Source organism: Syngnathus leptorhynchus, chromosome 22, assembly GCF_054491065.1.
Source record: "Syngnathus leptorhynchus isolate UIUO chromosome 22, UIUO_Slep, whole genome shotgun sequence".
NCBI lineage: Eukaryota > Metazoa > Chordata > Actinopteri > Syngnathiformes > Syngnathidae > Syngnathus > Syngnathus leptorhynchus.
Window position 1 is genome coordinate 2,950,874 of NC_141216.1, and position 19,970 is coordinate 2,970,843.

At 47.5% G+C, this 19,970-nt stretch overlaps 4 protein-coding genes across 6 annotated transcripts; all 4 read left to right on the forward strand.

Moving 5' to 3' along the window:
* The first annotated feature begins 79 nt into the window (after window positions 1–79).
* Window positions 80–3,616, forward strand: mss51 (MSS51 mitochondrial translational activator). Its single transcript, XM_085904227.1, has 6 exons — window positions 80–435; window positions 498–647; window positions 1,598–1,722; window positions 1,789–2,355; window positions 2,990–3,083; window positions 3,170–3,616. The coding sequence occupies exons 1-6, from the start codon at window positions 278–280 to the stop codon at window positions 3,366–3,368; spliced, it is 1,293 nt and encodes a 430-aa protein (XP_085760353.1). The 5' UTR covers window positions 80–277; the 3' UTR covers window positions 3,369–3,616.
* A 269-nt stretch (window positions 3,617–3,885) lies between these two features.
* Window positions 3,886–6,244, forward strand: LOC147039316 (putative protein MSS51 homolog, mitochondrial). Its single transcript, XM_085904224.1, has 6 exons — window positions 3,886–4,030; window positions 4,374–4,520; window positions 4,589–4,713; window positions 4,803–5,366; window positions 5,436–5,529; window positions 5,613–6,244. The coding sequence occupies exons 1-6, from the start codon at window positions 4,014–4,016 to the stop codon at window positions 5,815–5,817; spliced, it is 1,152 nt and encodes a 383-aa protein (XP_085760350.1). The 5' UTR covers window positions 3,886–4,013; the 3' UTR covers window positions 5,818–6,244.
* A 123-nt stretch (window positions 6,245–6,367) lies between these two features.
* cog7 (component of oligomeric golgi complex 7) lies at window positions 6,368–11,050 on the forward strand. Its single transcript, XM_085904726.1, has 17 exons — window positions 6,368–6,833; window positions 6,957–7,105; window positions 7,208–7,324; window positions 7,385–7,553; window positions 7,649–7,731; window positions 7,820–7,942; window positions 8,091–8,289; window positions 8,353–8,480; window positions 8,544–8,698; window positions 8,785–8,901; window positions 8,982–9,047; window positions 9,134–9,320; window positions 9,387–9,527; window positions 9,598–9,681; window positions 9,769–9,883; window positions 9,961–10,104; window positions 10,219–11,050. The coding sequence occupies exons 1-17, from the start codon at window positions 6,668–6,670 to the stop codon at window positions 10,383–10,385; spliced, it is 2,310 nt and encodes a 769-aa protein (XP_085760852.1). The 5' UTR covers window positions 6,368–6,667; the 3' UTR covers window positions 10,386–11,050.
* Window positions 11,051–12,346: 1,296 nt separating this feature from the next.
* Window positions 12,347–18,277, forward strand: LOC147039318 (ubiquitin carboxyl-terminal hydrolase 31-like). 3 transcript variants are annotated; one of them, XM_085903700.1, is made up of 16 exons: window positions 12,347–12,930; window positions 13,438–13,575; window positions 13,646–13,734; window positions 13,824–13,916; window positions 13,976–14,111; window positions 14,177–14,327; window positions 14,398–14,578; window positions 14,699–14,810; window positions 14,889–14,983; window positions 15,072–15,149; window positions 15,219–15,348; window positions 15,415–15,534; window positions 15,604–15,829; window positions 15,928–16,086; window positions 16,150–16,306; window positions 16,383–18,277. In XM_085903700.1, the coding sequence occupies exons 1-16, from the start codon at window positions 12,367–12,369 to the stop codon at window positions 17,821–17,823; spliced, it is 3,870 nt and encodes a 1,289-aa protein (XP_085759826.1). In that variant the 5' UTR covers window positions 12,347–12,366; the 3' UTR covers window positions 17,824–18,277. The 3 variants fall into 3 exon arrangements, with proteins under 3 accessions (XP_085759826.1, XP_085759824.1, XP_085759823.1); XM_085903698.1 differs by having other exon boundaries at window positions 16,150–16,302; window positions 16,373–18,277; XM_085903697.1 differs by having other exon boundaries at window positions 15,219–15,534; window positions 16,150–16,302; window positions 16,373–18,277.
* Window positions 18,278–19,970: the final 1,693 nt, after the last annotated feature.

Genomic DNA, 19,970 nt, shown 5'->3' on the forward strand with positions numbered 1-19,970 from the left:
GGATAAAACGAGATTTGATATAAAGATTTTTATGTGCATGACCCCCCCCCCCCCCCTCACTTTGTCCTATCCTTTAAAAAAAAAAAAAAAGCTCCCTCCCGCTTTGCCCACTCTCCCTCCCCTCATCATCTGCACTCCCACTTTCATCCCCCACATGTGATGACACACCACACGAGGAGCTGTCAATCACCGGAATCCTGAACGAAAGAAGAGAAAGCAAGACCTTGGGCCGGAATTGTCTGCAACCAAGAGGTACGACCTTTTTTTTTCTTTAATCATGGCATCCCAGATCCCGGCGCTCCCCCAGTCGTACACGCCAAGCACCGACAGCGTCTTCTCGGACCAGTCTGGGTTCTACTCGCTGGACTCCAACGTGGCAGGTCTCTCCAAGGTGATCCTAAACAAGCTCAACATGAACGACTACGGGCAATACAGGTAGACTTTATCCTTCCCCTTTTTTTTTTTCCTGGATTCAATCAATTTCATTGGAATTTTAGGGCTGCCTTGGAAGGTAAAAGCAAAGGAATAACATTCCGTAATTACAAGGAAATGTTCCAGAAGATGGAGGAGACCTTCAAATTCTGCACCGGCTGTAACAAACTTCCACAACATGTCGGAGAGGGCAACACGTTGAAGCGCTGTGTCAAGTGAGTCTAATCTTCAATAAAACTTTGCTGTTTGTTTGCCTTTAAAGGGCGTGGTCTAATGAGTGACATCACAAACTGAGCACTGTTTCTTGTATCTAATCGGTATTTAGCAGTTTTTTTAACTTTAACACCATGGTGAATAATATTTGGAAGATGCCCAGGTGTAAATATAACTAAGACCTTCTGACTGAATCATCTCCATGGAACTCAGCAGCCCATAAAAGCTCACTTACTGAGGTCTCTTGTGTCATAACATCCCGCGATATACTTTGCGGCCTACTTTTTATGACATCCATTTCAAGCGAGATAATGCGCTAATCCAACAGCATCAAATTTAGTTTCATGATAGAGTTGCACGATATGCACTTCTTGGTTGACTGTACTTTTTTTTTTTTTAGGATTCTTTTTTTAACGTTTTACCACGCCGTGATCTTTTTCCCCATTGGGAATTTGCCGCCTGTTGCTAATTAGAAAAGCTCTCCCAACTGCATTGGTTTTGAGACTACACACACACACACACACACACACACACACACACACATCCTGTGAACCCACTATAAATTCTCAGCTGCTCCTGCCTCTCTTCGTGGTCATTATTCCTAGCCGATGTTTAATGCTGATTCGCCAAAATGCAATGAAACTTTGTCACAACATTTCTGACCTTTCAACCTCAATTTTATTTTTCTTATTCCCTTCAGATTTATGCATGTAAAAATAATATCACCAGATCTTGTTTCTCCTTGCACCCCTTCAAGGATGTAAAAATATTACACTACATCATCGTCGTGTTCATTTAGTGTCAAGGGTGAAATTTATTTCCTGTCACAAACAAAGCCTTCAGGTTTATGTATGTGTGCTGTACTGTATATTATGTATGTCACGCAAAGCATCCATATTGGATTTTATGACTCGGCCACAACTTGTTTTTCTGTCCCATCTGACTGCGACAGATGTTTGAACGTGTACTACTGCTCCAAGGATTGCCAAGTCAAGAACTGGCCTCAGCATAAAAACGTCTGCAAGACGTTGCGTCTGGTGGCCATCGACAGGCTGGTGGAGTGGCTGATGTTCACTGGTGAGGCAAGAAACCACTTGATGGAGGAGCCGGTAGTCCAAAAATGAAAGTCCTGCCTCCACACAGGAGACCTTCCCATTCCGTCCGAGAAGTGGTCCAAGTCAGCTGCAGAAGTGAAGACCTGGCAGGACTGGCTGGCCCTGCAGGAGGACCAACTCACACCACGTCTGGACGCCATCCTGACCTGCGCCAACATGGCGTCTCTGTGGATGAACGTCAGCAGGCCCAGGCCGGACGACGGCGACCTGCGGGAGTCGGTGTGGCGCCTTCAGAGCGAGTTCCTCTCTCGTGTCCTCACAGTGGGCTCGGCCGTGCGGCGCTACGGGCTGGACCCACACGCAAAACCGCTTACCATCCACATAGCCGGGGCATCCTTTAACGAGACCACGGGGGCCAGACTGACGGACTACGACGAGCTCAACAACGTGTTCCCCGGGCACCTGGGCATTGAGGTGGTCATGGTTGGACCAGAAGTGGTGGCGGGCCCCATCATGAGGCCCCCTCTCACGGCCTTTGGGCCCAGGAAGAGGGTCTACATCAGCGCCTACAAGGGCCTCTACCATCAGTTCTGGGAGGACGTGATTGAGAAAAAGGAAGCAGCCAAACCAGACCTGGTCGTCGGATTTCATCCTGGTAGGTCAACTTGCCATTCACTTAAAAATTCGAACTGTTTGGCCTTTGCCACCTGGGAGCAGTATAACACACATACGGTTCATCGTGATATCAAAACTTCTCAGTATTTCTTTGCAGAGGATAAAGAATATATCTCAACATAGATGCTATTTAGCTTTAGTATTAAGCTAGCGGAGTTAAACGCATTCATTTGTTCAGCTGTCTGTGCCCGTATTTCATGCATAGTTTTGTTTCGGCCACTCAATGGCAGCTGACATCCACCAATAATTTAAAACCGTATCGATCAGAGAGGTGGGCGTCCAAGTCAGCTCAGGGACAGATAAGCAGGGGTGGATTTAATGTATTTGATTTCCACGGATGGCTCAGAGCCCAGGGGCCCGGTTGAAGGGCGAGCTATTCATACGACACGCGGCCGAATAAATCAGCGCCAGGGCTAAAGTGACAACTGGCGGTTAATGTGAGGATGACGGATTATCCGGCAGGTCGAAGACAGATTTCGGCTCTCGTTTGTCAACAGACGAGTATCAGGAGGTCACTGTGGATTTGCAACTGCTATGCAGGAATCAAGCCACACATCTGTCGCAGTCATTATTTTTGTCCTCTTCTTCTTGAGCTAATTAGACATCTCTTGCAGGTTTCCACGCCAACCAGGGTCTGGTGGAGGGTTGGCTCCCCACCCTCCTGCTGCTTCGAGACTACAACATCCCCTCCTACTTCACAGTATACAGGTCAGTCATCTGGAGCAAATTAGAATCGTTTAAAATGTCAAATGTTGGTCGGACAGGACGAATCATTTTCCTGTTGGTTCCGACAGCGATATGGAGCTCAAGTACTCACTGCAGATCCTTCTGGAGTTGGAAATGGACATCAGGGAGAGCGGAGCCAATCCGTTTTCATCGCAGAAGCCAGAGCAAGTTCTGGCCTGCCCCAATAAACCTGCAGTGTACTGTAACTCGCACTACATCGCTTTCCAAGGATTGATGCCAAGGGAAGACTTTAACGAGGCCAACTAAAAGATCGCTGTTCATTTCGCGAATTAGCTTCTTTTCCAGAGACAGATTTTTTTTTTTCTTCTCACATTTTTTTATTATGAATAGTCAAGTGCCTCCACATGCAATACACTTAATTTACTTTTTTTTTTCTTTTTTTCAGGCACAATTTATATTTTCCCATGTTCCTATATTTAAATTTGGTGTTAATGTTGCAACTTTGCATAATGCTACAGTGGCTTACTTACTCCTCTACTACAATGCTGAGTGTTTTTTTTTTTTAATTGAACAAATTAAAGGAAATTATGACGCATCTCAACAGAAATAAAGGCGCACCTTATGTTTGTTATTCGACACTGCCCTCTTGCGGTCACAACTTGTAAGTACGCAGTCGTCTATTCTAACAGACTTCCAAACTTGTAAAATATCCCTCAAAATGCACCATCCAATAATGAGCGTGGATATACATGATTTTATTTGTAATTTGTTGTTTGCTATAGCCCCTGTGTGACGTCACTTTCTATCGTATTGGTGCATGTGTCGAGATGAATGTCAAACATTCAGAGGAGATGGATGACAGCAGGTGTTTGAGTTCTCCTCCAAGGCGTCGAAAGCGTGCAAGAAGGAAGAGCCTCGTGACCACCTTCACGAAAAAAAAAAAGCTTCAAAATGACAGAAAGTGTCAGGTATGACTTCATAGACATTCAATTTGATTTTTTAAAATGTCATGTATATAAATAGAAGTCTTGTCCAAGTGTATTTTCAAGAGTAGGTCTGCAAGCTGGCAACATTTGAGCACCAGTTTTTCTTTTCCCTCTTTAATAATACTCATCTTTATTTTTAATTTTTTTTTTTTTTTTGCTGTCTGTATATCTATCAAATTTGCTTTTCGACTAACCGTATTTTCATGAATTTACCTTTGTGGGTTGTTGCATTAAGACACAGGCACTGCTTAAATGTCATGTGGTCGAATCTAAAAATAGTTCATGCTAGCGGGAAATAAACATGGCCAACACATTTTGTATCCAGAGTGGCACCACAGACTGTGAAGTCCATGGCTTTCCATTCTCAAAAGGAGATGTTTGAGAAAATGGAGGAGTCTTTTCAAATGTGCGCGCAATGTGAGAAGAGCTCAGATCAGTTGGCGAACCCTCAAAGCCTAAAGCGCTGTTCCAGGTAAACCAAATAAAAATCCAAAGACTCAATTTTGCTTCTGTTATTCCATGGAGGATGGTTCTTTGCAGATGTTTGAATGTTTATTACTGCTGCAAGGAGTGTCAAAAGGGCGACTGGCTCATACATAAGAAGTTCTGCTCACAGTTGCGTCTGGCTGCCATCGATAGAGTGGTGGAATGGCTTGTGTTCAAAGGTAAGACGACTTGTTTGTGACTTTGGGGACTTTTTTTTTTTTTTTTCCGTATTCTTTTTGAATGCAATACAAAATGAATGACCCAACAGGAGATCTTCCCTTCCCAACCGACAATTGGACAAAACCCGAGTCCGAGATAAAGAACTGGGACGACTGGCTCGGCATGCAGGGTGATCTGAATGCTCACCTCCATCCTATTTTGACCGGAGCGAACATGAAAGCCATATGGGGCGACGCAGGTAGGCCTCGACCTGAGGATGAAGACCTTAAGGGGTCCCTGTGGAGAGTCTGCTGCGAGTTCTTCTCCAGGCCTCTCACCATCGCCTGGGGGATGAGGCTGTTTGGCCTGAACCCTTATTCCAAACCTCTCACCATCCACCTGGTGGGAGTCGGCCAGAACGAGACTCTAGGGGCAAACTTGACAGACTATGACGAGCTCAACAAGATGTTCCCTGGACACCAGGGGATAGAAATAGTCATGGTAGGACCGGAGCTGATGGAAGGGCCCATCGTGAGGCCTCCACTCAGAGCTTTTGGACCAAAGCAGAGCGTCTACATCAGTGCCTACAAAGGCCTCTACCATCACTTCTGGGAGGAAATGGTGGAGAAAGAGGAAGCAGCCAAGCCAGATTTGGTGGTCGGATTTCATCCTGGTGAGAAGCCCTAACTAGCTACTCCCCTCTGGTCAATACCATCAAACTGGTGGGTTTTTTTTTTCCCAGGATTTGACGCCAGTCAGGATTTGGAGCAGGGTTGGCTTCCAACACTTCTACTTCTGAGGGATTATGAGATTTCCTCTATGTTCACAGCGCTGAGGTGAGCATTTGCAATGCTAGTCCCCCAAGTTATCTTTTTTCATGACATGCGACCCCCGCTAACACTTCTGGTTTCATCCACAGTGAAACAGAAATGACCTACTCGCTGCAGATCCTGCTGGAATTGGAGATGCACATGAAAGGAAGTGGCGCCAACCCCTTTGCTTCACTCAAACCAGAAGTGGTGGGCCCATGTCCCAACAAGCCACCCGTATACTGGAACTCGCACTACTTTTGTTTTCGAGGTCTACTAGAGACTGCTCAGTTTGAGGAACCAGATGAGGCCTAAGGGCCTCAGGTCTGTCTATGCCGTTCCGTACTATTAACTTAAACAAATTGAGTATTATTGATTGTCTTTGTCTGTTCTTCAAAAACATGAAATTATTTAGTTGTAACTAATTAACTGTTTGATTGATTAAATCATTAATTGATTGACATAGTCAGAATAGACCATCATAATGACCTGCTTTCAAATATATACCAGAAATAATTCATTAATTATATTGCATAAATTATATTGAATACACCATATAATATTTTGGTGCAGCGGAGCTTTTTGGATTCGACTGAATGAAAAATAAAATAGAAAACGTGGAGGACCGAATGAAGACTAGTGTTAGTTTCTAGACGGATTTATTTTATTATGGCCCCTGTTAGCGCTGATTCTGTGGTTGGTGACAACTCCATTTCAATGCGATGTGACGACACAAATAATCAATAAAACTCATAGGTTTTATATGGAAAATGCTGTTCCAAAGCAAGTCGATCATTTGTTAATTTTTATGATCGATGTGACATGTCAACAAAGCAAGCACTTGTTTCCTGGGGAAGGTAAACACTGTAGCACACACCGGAAGTAGTTGTCATTGTTTACTCTAGATTTGTGCAGCACTATGAGCGAGCTCTCAAGCGGTTTTTCTTTCTGTAATATTTTTTAACCTTTCAAATTAACTCTGGAGGAAGCCGTTGCTTTGTTGGAACTATATTTGGTTGTAATGATAATCTCATTCTCCTGGGCTATTTATTTTATATTCGTGTCGAAACCGCTGTTTGGTAAAAACTAGCTCACCGGCGTTAGCCATGGCTCGATGACATTTAGCACTTTGACGTCGAGTGAATGAATCATCCAGAGGCAGCAGATGGATTTCTCAAAGTTCCTGGACGACGACTTTGACGTGAAAGACTGGGTGAATGGCGCCTTTAAAGTGGTGCAGAAGGATGCACCGGGGAAGGCGGATACACATGCTGCGACCCTGGTTATGAAGCTGCAGCTTTTTATCCAGGAAGTAAACAATGCAATTGAGGGTCAGTATTATAGCCCTTTGCTTTCTTTCTTGTTGTTGGCGACCAGAAAGTTGTGCACCGACGTTCAGACATTGTGTGCCTAACAAACATATCTCGAGATGAACCTGCTTTTCTTGTTTGTAGAAAGCAGCAACCAGGCGCTGCAGAACATGCCCAGAGTCCTGCGAGATGTGGATGCATTGAAGCAGGAAGCTACTTTCCTCAAGGAGCAAATGGTTCTGGTCAAAGAGGACATCAAGAAGTTTGAGCAGGACACAGTGCAGTCCATGCAGGTGTGTTTGTATATAAAATAGCTACTCTGACTTGGAAATTATTGCCATTATATTAAAGATGTGTGTTTTGGGATTATAATTTGGGAAAACATTTACGTCCAGGTCCTGGTGGAGATCGACCAAGTGAAGAGTCGCATGCAGCTGGCAGCGGAGGCGCTACAGGAGGCTGATAAATGGAGCACTCTCAGTGTAGACATCGAGGAGACCTTCAAATCACAGGTTCAATAAATCAATAGCATGTGTGGTTTCCCCCCACAGACCATCAACCATGTCTTTCAGGATCTCTTAGCCATCTCATCCAAGCTAACCAGCATGCAGAGCAGCCTGGCGATGCTGGTGGACACGCCCGACTACTCTGAAAAGTGTGTCCATCTGGAGGCTCTTAAAAACAGACTGGAGGCCCTGGCCAGCCCTCAAATTGTGGCAGCATTTAATTCCATGTCTGTAGGTAAGCTAATGAAACCGATCGTTACCGATTCCTTTATTTGAATTTTTTTTTTTTACTTAGTTTAGCTTTATTGGCCTCTTTGCCTTTCTGTGCAGCTCAGGCCAAACTGTTTGTCAAAGTCTTCTCGGAGATCGACAGGATGCCGCAGCTCCTTGCATACTACTACAAGTGTCATAAAGTGACGAAACAATTATCTTCTTTTGAATGTTTTTATGTGTGAGTGTTTAGTGTATACAAACAGATGTGATGTGCCTTCCCTACTGTAGGGCCAGATCGTGAATATGTGGCAGGACCTCTCTCGGAGCGAGCTGGGCCTGAATCAGCAGTTGTCGGAATTCTATGACACTTTGTTGTCCACTTGGCACGCTCAGCTGCAGTGGTGCAGCCAGGTAAAACGACACCATTTTTATTTTTACTATTCGTAATTTCTATGAAAGTAGGTCAGGTGGGAGAATGCTGTTCAGAACCGCTATTTAAAATGGAACTGATTGATTCTTGGTGAGCCATTGCATTGTCATGAACTCGGATGACCTCCAGGTGTTCAAGAACCCTCACGAGGTGGTGACGGTGTTGCTCATCCAGACCCTGGGCGCCATGGTGCCCTCCATCCCCATGTGCCTTAGCACGGCCATGGATCGGGCAGCTCAAGATGAGCGTCTCGACACCCTGCTGGAGCTCAACCACACCACGCTCACCTTCGGCCGCAACTTGGAAGCCGCCATGACACCACACCTCGGTTTGTACTGCGAAGAAAGAAAACTACGCATGCTAATTGTAATCGCCTCTGCTGTGTTGCTAGGCGAGAACAACCTCCTGAAGGTGACGGAGCTCGTGTGCGCCCTCTACGACCCTTACAAGCCTTATCAGTTGCAGTATGGAGAGCTGGAGGAAAATCATCTCCTCATTCAAATCAGCGCCGTCCCATTGGTGAGATATGATGAAGTTTATCATGAATGCAACTTTTCCTTTCATCCTCTGCTCCATCCTCAGGAACACGGAGAGATCATCGATTGCGTGGAGGAGCTGAAACACTCGGTGGGGAAGATGTTCGGCCTGGCGAGCGGCGCCGTTGACCGCTGCGTGAAACTGACCGACGGGCTCGGCGTGTGCGGCCTCCTCAAGGCTCTTAAAGCGCTTTTCACCAAGTAAATATTCAAAATGTTTTTTTTTTTTTGCTTTCCCTTTGAAATGAATCCCGCATCCATCGTTAACATTGTGTTTTCTCCCCCAGGTACGTGTCCGACTTCTCAACGACACTGCAGTCAATCAGGAAGAAGTGCAAACTGGAGGACACGCCCACTTCTTCTGCTTTCCAGGAGGACTGGACCTCATTCCAGAACTCAGTCAGGTTTGGGATGTTTAATCAATGCAATAACGTCACCGATTCCCGACCAAAACTTTCAATACTGTCACATTGTTATTTTGCAGAATTATCGCAACGTGTGGCGAGTTACTGAGACAATGCGGCGCCTTTGAACAGCAGTTGTCAAACAAGTAAGTGATGGAAAAACTAATTCTCAGTATGGGCTAAGATGGCTCCCTCTAGTGGCAAATAAAGAACAGTCCTCCAATTCCCATAGGATCATGGGCACGGCAGGCAAGTACCTGTCGGAGTCGTACAGCCCTCGCAGCCTGGCGGGCATCCAAGAGGCCAGTGGCGGCGAGAGGAAGGGCGCCAACAAAAATCCCTGGCAGGACTACAACTACCTCCAGAGGGGCAGCGTGGCTGAGTATAACAGTCTCATGGAGGTGCTCTACTTGTTGAAGGTGCGTCATATGAGATTGTGATGAATCGCGTGGAAACGTCGACTCATAATCGAGTTTGCGTTGTAGGAAAAAGGCGCAGGCAACTCCAATCTCCTCGCCGAGCCCAGAGCGGCGCTGACCCGACTCAACCAGCAAGCCCATCAGCTGGCCTTTGACTCTGTCTTTTTGCAAATCAAACACCAGCTGAGCCCCGTCGCCAAGATGGAGGTCGGCTTCACCAGTCTGCCTTTGCATTTATCGTTATCATTATTTGTTGAAATTGGTTTTTTATGTCCAGAGTCAGGAGTCGGCGGGTTTAGGAGAGAACTACACCGAAGACCTGCCCACATTCAGCCTGTCACCACAAGAGTACATCACAAATGTTAGTTTTTTTTTTAATTTGTTAACCTCACTTTTGATCTGTTTTGTGATGATGGACGTGTGGTCTGCTCATGTTCTGCTCTTCCAGATAGGTCAATACCTGATGTCTCTCCCGCTCCACTTGGAACCGTTTGTGACGCAAGAGGATCCGGCGCTGGAGTTAGCCTTACACGCTGGGAAGTTGCCTTTTCCTCCAGAGCAAGGTGACTCATCTCCTCCACGTCGTTTTGGTCTCTGAGGTGCGTTTGTTTCACCCGACGGCTTCGCGGATTCCCCCCAGGCGATGACCTTCCCGAGTTGGACAACACGGCTGACTATTGGCTAGGCTCCATCGCTCGGGCCACCATGCAGACGTACTGCGAGGCCATTCTGCTCATCCCCCGTCTGAGCGCACATTCCACCAAGCAGCTGGCCACGGATATCGGTAAACAAGGCTGTGCAAATAAATGTTGTTTGCGCTGAACAAATTATTTACCAATGCCCTATGATGCCACAAGAGGGCGCTAAAGCAGTCACAAACTATTCCTGTGCTCCTCAGACTACTTGAGCAACGTGATGGACGCGCTGGGCCTGCAGCCTTCTCGCAGCCTTCAGCAGATCGTCACCCTGTTGAGGGCCAAGCCAGACGACTACAGACAAACCGCCAAACAGTTGCCTCGGCGACTGGTGGCGACCATCGCCGCCCTCCGCTCCATTGACCACTAAAGAAAAACAAAACACTCTTTTTGTTTCACACTTCTGTTTTCAATTACACCGCTCTGTCCACTTTGGTATACCAATGCAGGGTTGGAAATTATTCTACGTTGCTTATTTCTGCGTCTCAGTTTTACTTTCTTTTTTTTTTTTTTTTTTATCAAATCAGGGTACGCCTAAGAGCATTTAACATCCATTGCATCAATTATGTGTTGCCAGTTCTATTTTGTGGTGATCAACTATTTACTGAACTTTATATTCTTATCGTTCTTTTTCATTGTGCGGCATTCAAGTCAAATTATACAACATCTTTTAAAGTATGTAAATGTGTATATAAAACATTTACACAGCATAATTCTTTTGTCTTGGCGAGACGTTTGTATTTTGATGACATTGAGGTACGTATATGATTTAGGATCTTGATTTTTCTTTGGCCGTCAGTGCCGGTATGTATGCAGATTTTAGTTTTTTTGTTTTTGGTCCAATCAGATTGCCGCCCTTGTGTTGCCATGGTCACCTAATCCACTTTGCGTCTTGAAAACATTCTGCTCATGTCATTTAATCTATGTTAGGAATGGGAGTTTAACCAAACTAGCCTTTTGATGATGTCATCATTTTCCCATCCTTTGATTGATTTGAGTAATCTGTAGCGATTTACGCATATTAATAATACATTCAGTGAGCTTCTCTGGTGCATATGATGTATTTTGATATTTGAAGATTCCGAATTGCCCCACGATTTACGTTTTGGAGTCGTATCAGTTTTGCTGAGGATAAATAATGTGGCAGCGAATAGTGATTGCTGCTTCTCATGCTGACCGTGGAGACTGACGGAGTGCATGCATCATCCGGCATCATCATCCAGCATCCACCTGCTCCCCTCCAACATGGACCAGTGTTCGGCTGCGACGTCATCCGTCCCCGCCCTGCCCGCCCTGCCCGCCTCCCTGCCTGCCTGCCTGCAGTATCGCTGCCTATAGGATGGACACGGTACACGGCCTTGCCACCGAGCCTTGTCCCAACCGGGAGTTAATGGGCTCCGAATACCGACCCGAGTGACACCCTAGCCCCCTCCCTCCCAAAACTTCCATCAGGGTGGAGGAGGAGGCCCGACTTGGACGAGTAAGGAGGAGATGCGCGAGGGAGCGGCGCGCTTTGGAGCTCCGGTTGCCGGGTACCGACGATAATAACCACCGCGGAGGAGCTTTAGGGTAGACACAAAAAAAAACAAAATTGGACCAGTATTTGAGGATTCGGCGCTGACGTGACGCCGTGGGATGCCTTTTCGACCGGAGGGAGCCGCGCGTCGTTAAATAAAAGATGAGGAACCACCCCGCCATCCCAATGTGGAGCCATTGATGTTTATTTCTGAGGATCCACATCCATGACATGTGCCGACGTGTCGTGTCCTCGTAGCCGCTGCTGGAGATGCTATGAGCGTGCGAGAGGCGCCCCGGTCCGAGCGGTTCTCCAACTCCTCCACCTCCAGCACCACACGGTGTTTGTGTTTACGCAAGCGGGGCCGTCTGTCTGCTTTCACAACTAACAGGCCTGTAAGTGGGACATGGCCGAGCCCTGTGGACAACACGGCCGAGTAATGTCACGCGTGGGTGCCAACCAAGAGTATTTCAAGTGTTTGTTTTTCTTCGTTTTTCTGTAAACATCCAGCCATTTTGTTTTGACCTCATTAAGTGAGCTAGAGCTGCAGAGCTACATGATGGCAAAATAACAACAACAAAAAATACACGTTTCATTTTTTTTTTTCAATCTATCGGCACTTTTGTTTTTTTATGACATGCATGCATAACAATGTTGTTTTTGGAAAGTGGGACGGAACTGGAGAAAGCTCAGCTAAACACTACTGGGAGAAGATGCAAACTCCACACGGAAAGCCCGTAACCCGGATTCAAACCTGGAACCTCAGAACTGTGAGGCCAACGTTCTAACGTCTCGTCCGACACTTGCTCGTAACGGTCACCGAAGAGCAGCCACCATGTCCAAAGTGGTCACTAACAAGGAGAAGAAATCCTTCAGCAAGAAGCTGTTCCGGAGGAGCTCGGTCCGCTCGGTGGGCAGTTTTATGAACCGAGTTCTCCGGACTCTCTCCACTTTGTCTCATTTTAGTACGGACGAGCAGGCGGCCCGCGACGACAAGGACGACGCCTCGTTGATCCCCACCACCACAGGTGGCTCGCTCCAGTCGGACGACAGCGACTGCGGGGGGTTCCCCTTCGGCGACAAGGTTCCGGGCGTGGCCGGGCTGAAGAACCACGGCAACACCTGCTTCATGAACGCCATCCTGCAGTGCCTGAGCAATACCGAGCTCTTCGCAGAGTACCTGGCCCTGGAGCAGTTCCGGGGCGAGGGAGGAGGTGCGGGACCCGAGGCCGGCGGTGGCGCCGATACCAAGGCGACAAAGTCCAACAGGGTCCTGGTGCAGAAGAAGTCCAGCCAGCAGCAGCGGGAGGAATCCGGGGAGGTGACCGAGCAGCTGTCCGGCCTGGTTCGAGCGCTGTGGACCTTTGAGTACACGCCCCAACACAGCAGAGACTTTAAGGTAGACTTTTTTGACACTCATACATAAATATTTTTTTTTCTTAAAAAAAAAATGGAGATATTTGAGGTGAGATGAAGCTCAAAAGGAACTTAATTACTTTTTCCGTAACAAGCAACCTTTTTTCATCTCGTCTCCTTCCAAATTCCTAATACCCTCGTCGCATTGTGTCTTCTGCCCTTCTATTTTCATCTTTTCAATTTACATAAAGGGGAGACGAGAAGAAGCGAGGACTTTGTAGCGTCTGCTTTAAAGCGCTCCTATTTTGGGCTGTGTTTTTTTTTTTTTTCTTCTTCATTCCTTGCTTGGTTGTCAGCCAGAGTATGAACCGTGTTGACGGCTTTTAGATGTTTTCTTGTTCGAGCGACAGCCTCAAAATGCGTGCTATGACTGAGTCAGAATGAGATTTAATGATGCAAAGACAAAATATACCTCCATCCATCCATCCATCCATCCATCCATCCATCCATCCATCCATCCAATAACAGCTGTGCTCTCCCCCCGCTGCAGAACGTGGTGTCAAAGAGCGCCCTTCAGTTCAAGGGCAACTCCCAACACGACGCCCAGGAATTCCTCCTGTGGCTGCTGGATCGAGTTCACGAGGACCTCAACAACATCATCCGTCCTGACGTCAGGCCCCCCAGGACGGTAAACAGCAGAAATCGACTCGAGTGCACCGAGTCTTTCTTCTCACCTCTCTTCATTTTCCCATGTGCAGCCTCCAGTGGAGAACGAAAACACTCCGGGAGAATGTGCCCTTCCGGTGCCTGGCTCTTTTGTGCAAGAGCTTTTCCAGGCACAATACAGGTAAAGTGTTTGCAGTTTTTATTGACGCGCAAATATTGAGCGTATGAGCCGAGTGACACAATTTAAGTTTGTTTACGTTTCTGCTCCAGATCTTCCCTGACTTGCCCTCACTGCCAGAAACAGAGCAACACCTTTGATCCTTTTCTCTGCATCTCACTGCCAATCCCTGTACCTCACACGCGGTGAGTTCAAATCTATCAATAAATATATTCCTGCTTATTATTATTTTTATTTTTTTCAGGCCCTTGTACGTGACGGTGGTGTATCAGGGCAAGTGCTCCCACTGTATGAGGGTCGGGGTGGCCGTGCCTCTGTCGGGCACCGTGTCCAGGCTCAGACAAGCCGTGGCCCAGGAGACTAAAATCCCGGCGCAGCAGGTACACGCTCTTCTCACGGCACACTCGTGGTTGGGAATAACCATCTGAGCAACCCCCCCTCACAGATCGTCCTCACCGAGATGTACTACGACGGCTTCCATCGCTCCTTCTGCGACGACGACGACGACCTGGAGATCATTCAAGAGAGCGATTCTATTTTTGCCTTCGAGACGCCCGAGCTCTTCAGGCCCGATCAGATCCGCTCCAAGCGAGCCGGTAGGACCAGCCCGTTATGTCCCCGATACCGATCCCCGATTTTGAATGCACCTATTTGACTGCAATACAGGGAGTCCGCACGCCAATCTCAACCAGAACAACTTGAAATTCGGCACGGATAACAATCGGTTGTCCCCGCAAATCCAGGAGCCCGGCACGCCGCCTCTCAGCCCCAATAAGAACACGGGGCAGGACGAGAAGGTGGTCCTGTTGGTGTGCAACCGAGCCTGCGCCGGTCAGCAAGGACGCAGGTACGTCCAGAGAGATCTTTGCATTTACTCTCAGCTGTAATTTTTTTAGTCATTTATGAAAAGCAAATACTGCTTCAAAAAAAAATGGATTCACAAGACTGTTTTGGGGGATTTCCACAGGTTTGGGAATCCTTTTATTCTCTACCTGGAGCGTACTGTCACATGGGATGTACTCCAGAAGGAAATTCTGGAGAAGATGCGTCATCTCTTGCGCCCGGGCGCCGTCGTGCAGGTACGTCCCGTGAAAGCAATTGAGGTCACTCGTTGAACAGCAAAATGGAATTCATTTTGGTGTTCTACCCCCCGGCAGGTGGGGCCTTTCACGTTACGTGTGGTGGGCGTCGTCGGGATCACATATCTCCTGCCTCAGGAGGAGCAACCGCTCTGCCATCCTTCTGTGGAGAGGTAAGGCCGGTTGTCACCACTAGGGGGAGCCCTGCTCCTTCTGTTCATTACATAACGCACATTCCGGGCATATTTTTCTTTTGTACAGAGCTTACAAATCCTGCGGCCCCGGGGGGCCACCTCACGTCAAAATTGTTGTGGAATGGGACAAGGAGACAAAAGATTAGTAAGTAAAACTTGGTTGGAGTGATATCTTGGAGATGTTCACCACAGCAAATCTGTCATCTACTTACAGTTTGTTTAAAAGAACAGAGGACGAATACATCCCCGATGCCGAAAGTGTTCGTCAGGCGAAAGAGCAGCACTTGCAGCCTCAGAGCTGCTCGCTGGCTCAGTGCTTCCAGCTCTACACCAAAGAGGAGCAGGTGGGCTCACGTCATCAACAAGTACAAGACGTGAGATATGAATATTGTATTATTTGTCCATTTCAGCTGGCTCCTGATGACGCATGGCGCTGTCCACACTGTAAGCAGCTTCAACAAGGCAGCATCAAGCTCAGTTTGTGGACACTGCCCGACATCCTCATTCTTCACCTCAAACGCTTTCGACAGGTAGCGAGAGATTTTCGGAAATACCCTCGCGGGAACAAAAGCGTTTCTTTTTTTTTTGGTCTCCTTTAGGACGGGGATCGGCGCATGAAAATGCAGAACATGGTCAAGTTCCCGCTAACGGGTATGGACATGGCGCCGCACATGGTGAAGAGGAGCCAGAGCAGCTGGAGTCTACCCTCGCACTGGTCGCCATGGAGACGGCCTTACGGCTTGGGTCGGGATCCCGAGGATTATCTTTACGATCTGTACGCCGTCTGCAATCATCACGGGACCATGCAGGGAGGACATTACACAGGTACCACATCCAGCCAAAAAAAGCACAAATATTTTTCAGGTTTTTTTTTTAATTTATTGATATATTTTTATGAATGAATTGATCGATTCATTCTGTAGCTCAGTGCAAGAACTCCATTGACGGGCAGTGGTATTGCTTCGACGATAGCGACGTTCATCCGATATCAGAAGAGGACGTCTGCAAGCAGACAGCTTACATTTTATTTTATCAGAGACGGGCCACCATCCCGTCTTGGTCTGCCAACAGTTCTGTGGGAGGTAAGTGAGTCCATTTCTTCTCTCAATGTCACGTCACGGAATAAATGTAACAATTGTTTTCAGGATCTACCAGTTCTTCCCTGTGCGAGCATTGGATCGGTCGTCTGATGGGAAGCCGTCCGCCGAGCCAAGCCTCGTCGGGTTCCTCCAGACGAACCTCGCTGGCCTCACTCTCGGAATCGGCCGAGTTTGCCGGCGAACGGAGCGAGGATGACGGTAAGCCTGCAAATTCCTCCACGCGGATGAGCAATTTATTTATTCTCGAATGAACCTTTCTGGCGTGCAGGCCTATCGAGCCGCCCCGTGGTGAGAGGCATGCAAAGGCAGACCTTCTCCTCCAGAACTTCCATCGCCAGTCCGCTAGTGCTCAGTGAGAACGGCCAGAAGCCTTCCTGGTGCTCTGCTAAACTTCAACTCCGTTCGAACTCCCCCTCCCGCTTCTCCCTGGAATCCCACTCCTCTTCCCCGACGCTCGAAATGATAGGGGAGGTAGTCGATACCAATCTGTCGACGTCCTGCTTCAACGCTTCGCCGAAGCTCGGGGGTAAGTCCGCTCTCGCGGCGTCGGATCACAATCCCGGCAGTAAGCGGCTGATAGAACAGCTTCACCCCAAAGCTGCGTCACAGGCCGAGCCGAGGAGTTCCTCGCAGGCCGGGGAGAACAACAATCTCGTCAGCGGCGCCGAACAAATCAGTCCTCGACACGGGACCGCCGACAAGGAACAGAAACAAAGAAGTTTGGCCACAGGTGGCAAACGGAGCTCGGCAAAAACCGGAGTGGAAAGCGAAAGGAGCCCCAAGAAGCGTCCCGCCGCTTCCTCGACGTCATCCAGCTCGTTGTCTCCGGCGTCGCCCGCTGTCGTTAAGTCGCCGGCTCGAGCGCAGTCGAACGTTGCCGCCTCCAATCCGAAGGACAAAACCGATGGACCACCCAAAGTCAGTAGAGCCGGATCCTCCAGAACGGCGACGCCTTCCAAAAGAGGCCCAGCCCAAACTCAAGAGGGGTTGCATCCTGACTCCGCCCAACAGAGGCGGAGCGCTTCCCCGGGAGGTTCGCACCCTCAGAGAAGGACGGCCCCCAAAGGAGGCGGAGATAAAAGCTCCGCCTCAGGGAGGACTAAAGGAGCCGACAGGAGCGCCAGCCGGGATGCTTCACGTGCCAACGCCGTGTCAGAGAAGAAGATTAGCAACGGGGGTCCCTCGTCCAGGTCCGGCGCCGCTAGTCGAGCGGAGGGCAGGCCGGGTCGAGCCATGGAGAACAGGACGGTGGCCCGAAGCTCAAGCAGTAGCTCCTCCATGGCTAGTCTGCGATCCTCCAGTGTCGTCCCCCCGTCGGTCGCCGTGTCCTCAAAAGCCCTTCGAAGGAACAGTAAGACGGAGGAAAAAGCTTTGTCCTTCTTCAAAACTGCCCTGCGTCCCAAAGACACCCGCAAGTCAACAGATGGCGGGAAAGCCACAGAGCCCAAAGGAAGTCTGGAAGACGGTGGCGGAGATGCGGCCACCAGGAAAGCCCAAAACGCGGCTTCGGAAGGTGCCGCGGCTAAGGACAAGGAATCGTCCAAAGGTTCCTCTGCGGCCAAACATTCCCTCCTGCCCTCCTCTAAATCCAAACTCTCGGAAACCACCAACCAGGCTTCTTCTGCAAAAGAACCTGCAAAGAAAGAACCTGTGAAAAAGACCATGGCGTCCAGGAAAATCCCCATCAACTCCACTCAGTCAAGCCAGAGGTCCAAATAAAACTCATCATCTAACTCTCCTTTTCTCGTGCAGCTCCAAATCGACATTTTTAGCCTTTGAGTGGTTTACAGCTGCCATTCCGGACATGTCTCGTCCACTTTTTTTGTCCTCGACTTATTTAGGAATGGGTTTTACCAAAGCACTTTGTATGGTCGTGATGATTTCCAGGAACTGTACTGTACATACATAAGCATGGGTCGCTCATTTAGCCAAACGATTGCCTGGTCGTGTCCGTTAGCTTAGCCGGCCGGTCTTTTAAGCCTGGCGGATTTACGCTGCGAATGAAATGCAGTTCAAAATTCAAAACGCCGGCGAACAATACTCAAACTTTTTGGACTATGGAGTCAGTTTGTCTTTTCTGGACTTTGAAAACCAATTTCCCAAAACCTTTAGCTCACCAATTACGGAGAGCCAAATGTCAATATCAGTGCCTCAGATCAGATAATCATAGTATTTAATCGAAATGATATAACTGCAAGTGTTGGTAAATTTATAAATATTTATGAAGCAGCGAATATGTCATTTCAAGTAACACTCACCTATGTAACCTTAATCACTGTTTACATACACTCAATGTCGTTATCGTGCGAGGAGTTTTTTTTTTTTTTTTGAGGAGACGATGCGAGCATGTTCTTCAATGTACGTGTTTATTTACCTGTAAAAACACATCTTTTACTTGTGGCGCCCACTTGTGGCCTCGGGGCTCTCTGACTGCCACGTCGTCTCGAAACATTCCTCTGAAAAGAACACAGGGTGTATAAAGGCCATAAACACAACACGGCCATTCGGTCTGCTTGCACAATCCAATGAGACTGGATTTTGGCTGGTGTTTCTACTATTTTGGGAGATAAAGTAGGCGAAAATTGATTAACCGATTAATCGACAATTCGTTGATTATCGAAATAATCGACAACATTTTAATCATTGGCTCGCCGTTTCTCCGAATTGCAATTAATCGGCGATTCATTGATAACAATAAATCGTTTTAATAATTGGGTAATTCCGATTAATCGATTAATCGGCAACTCATAGATGATCATTTTGATTTTGGGTCTTTTTTTTTTTTGCAACCAAATTTAAATTTTAAACACTTTTTGCATCCGGTCTCATTGGCTTGTGCAGGTCTACCTAATCTAGTGCCCCCCCCACCCCTCCGTCCGCCAGTACATGTACATAGCGCCTGTGAGTTTAGCGACCATCCACACAGATGGCGGCTCATGTGAAAATCGTTGCATGATGACTTGCTTGTGCATGCACTCAACTATGCAAGCAGCCTCTCGCTCACGGCCTCCGCTGAGTTCGACGACGTACAGCTCTTGGATTGTGTACATAGTATTTCTTAGTGTTCTATTTTTCCAAAAAAACAAACCAAAAAAAAAGATTAGAAGAAGCCAGCATCAGAGAGCATGTGAAGGCATTCTTTATCCACGCTTTGTTTGCACAATTACATTTTGTATGAATGTTAACCAACTGCTCATTTAATCTGCTCAGAAGTAAACCGACTCACTTGAAAATTGTCTTCATTTTCTTCTTTATATGCGATAAAAAAAAAATCCCATGGTGTCCGCTGGGTGGCGCTCCACAGTTTCCTGCAAATAACACTGGAGGAAATACTTGCAATACTTAATTTGTCCCTGAACTTGTTACGCGTATCACGAAGACGAATATCCTCCCATCGGTGAGCCCGACGCGTTATTAAACTACAGCGGCGTCATTTATTTAAGATGTGATTCAATTGTACTTTTATTAGTTTGGCCTGGGGCTGGCAGCCTTTAACCCCGCCTTTTTTTTCATTCCCCCTCTTGTAATTTTCCATAAACGTCATCAATTTCACCAACTGCTTTCTCACCTTCTCTTCTCGCCTTCTCTTCGCTCCATCTCCTGGGGAAGTGATAAATGTTTTAAAAAAGACTGGCAGCGACACGAACCGTCCTCTCCAGACATCCGACGTTTTCTTTTTTGTTTTACTGCTGCAGAAATTGCTGGAATTTAAATGCATGTCAAGAAAAAAAGAAAAAAACAAGCAGACTGCAATCTGGCAAGAGTCCGACTTTTCTGCTGCCATCAATAATCGTCTCCAGTTTGTCTGACTTCCAAGCGAGGCTCATTAGCGAGACCTCATCGAAGGAATCTAAAAATTTGATCGG

Bases quoted from the DNA above. Each gene is read 5' to 3' on its own strand.
- mss51 (XM_085904227.1), top strand. From the start codon at position 278: ATGGCATCCCAGATCCCGGCGCTCCCCCAGTCGTACACGCCAAGCACC. The intron at 436-497 runs GTAGACTTTATC...TTGGAATTTTAG, and splicing joins AACGACTACGGGCAATACAG to GGCTGCCTTGGAAGGTAAAA. The intron at 3,084-3,169 runs GTCAGTCATCTG...TGGTTCCGACAG, and splicing joins TCCTACTTCACAGTATACAG to CGATATGGAGCTCAAGTACT.
- LOC147039316 (XM_085904224.1), top strand. The intron at 5,367-5,435 runs GTGAGAAGCCCT...TTTTTTTCCCAG, and splicing joins GGTGGTCGGATTTCATCCTG to GATTTGACGCCAGTCAGGAT. The intron at 5,530-5,612 runs GTGAGCATTTGC...TTTCATCCACAG, and splicing joins TCTATGTTCACAGCGCTGAG to TGAAACAGAAATGACCTACT.
- cog7 (XM_085904726.1), top strand. From the start codon at position 6,668: ATGGATTTCTCAAAGTTCCTGGACGACGACTTTGACGTGAAAGACTGG. The intron at 7,943-8,090 runs GTAAAACGACAC...GATGACCTCCAG, and splicing joins AGCTGCAGTGGTGCAGCCAG to GTGTTCAAGAACCCTCACGA. The intron at 9,048-9,133 runs GTAAGTGATGGA...CAATTCCCATAG, and splicing joins GAACAGCAGTTGTCAAACAA to GATCATGGGCACGGCAGGCA.
- LOC147039318 (XM_085903697.1), top strand. From the start codon at position 12,367: ATGTCCAAAGTGGTCACTAACAAGGAGAAGAAATCCTTCAGCAAGAAG. The intron at 14,811-14,888 runs GTACGTCCCGTG...ACCCCCCGGCAG, and splicing joins GCCCGGGCGCCGTCGTGCAG to GTGGGGCCTTTCACGTTACG. The intron at 16,303-16,372 runs GTAAGCCTGCAA...TCTGGCGTGCAG, and splicing joins CGAACGGAGCGAGGATGACG to GCCTATCGAGCCGCCCCGTG.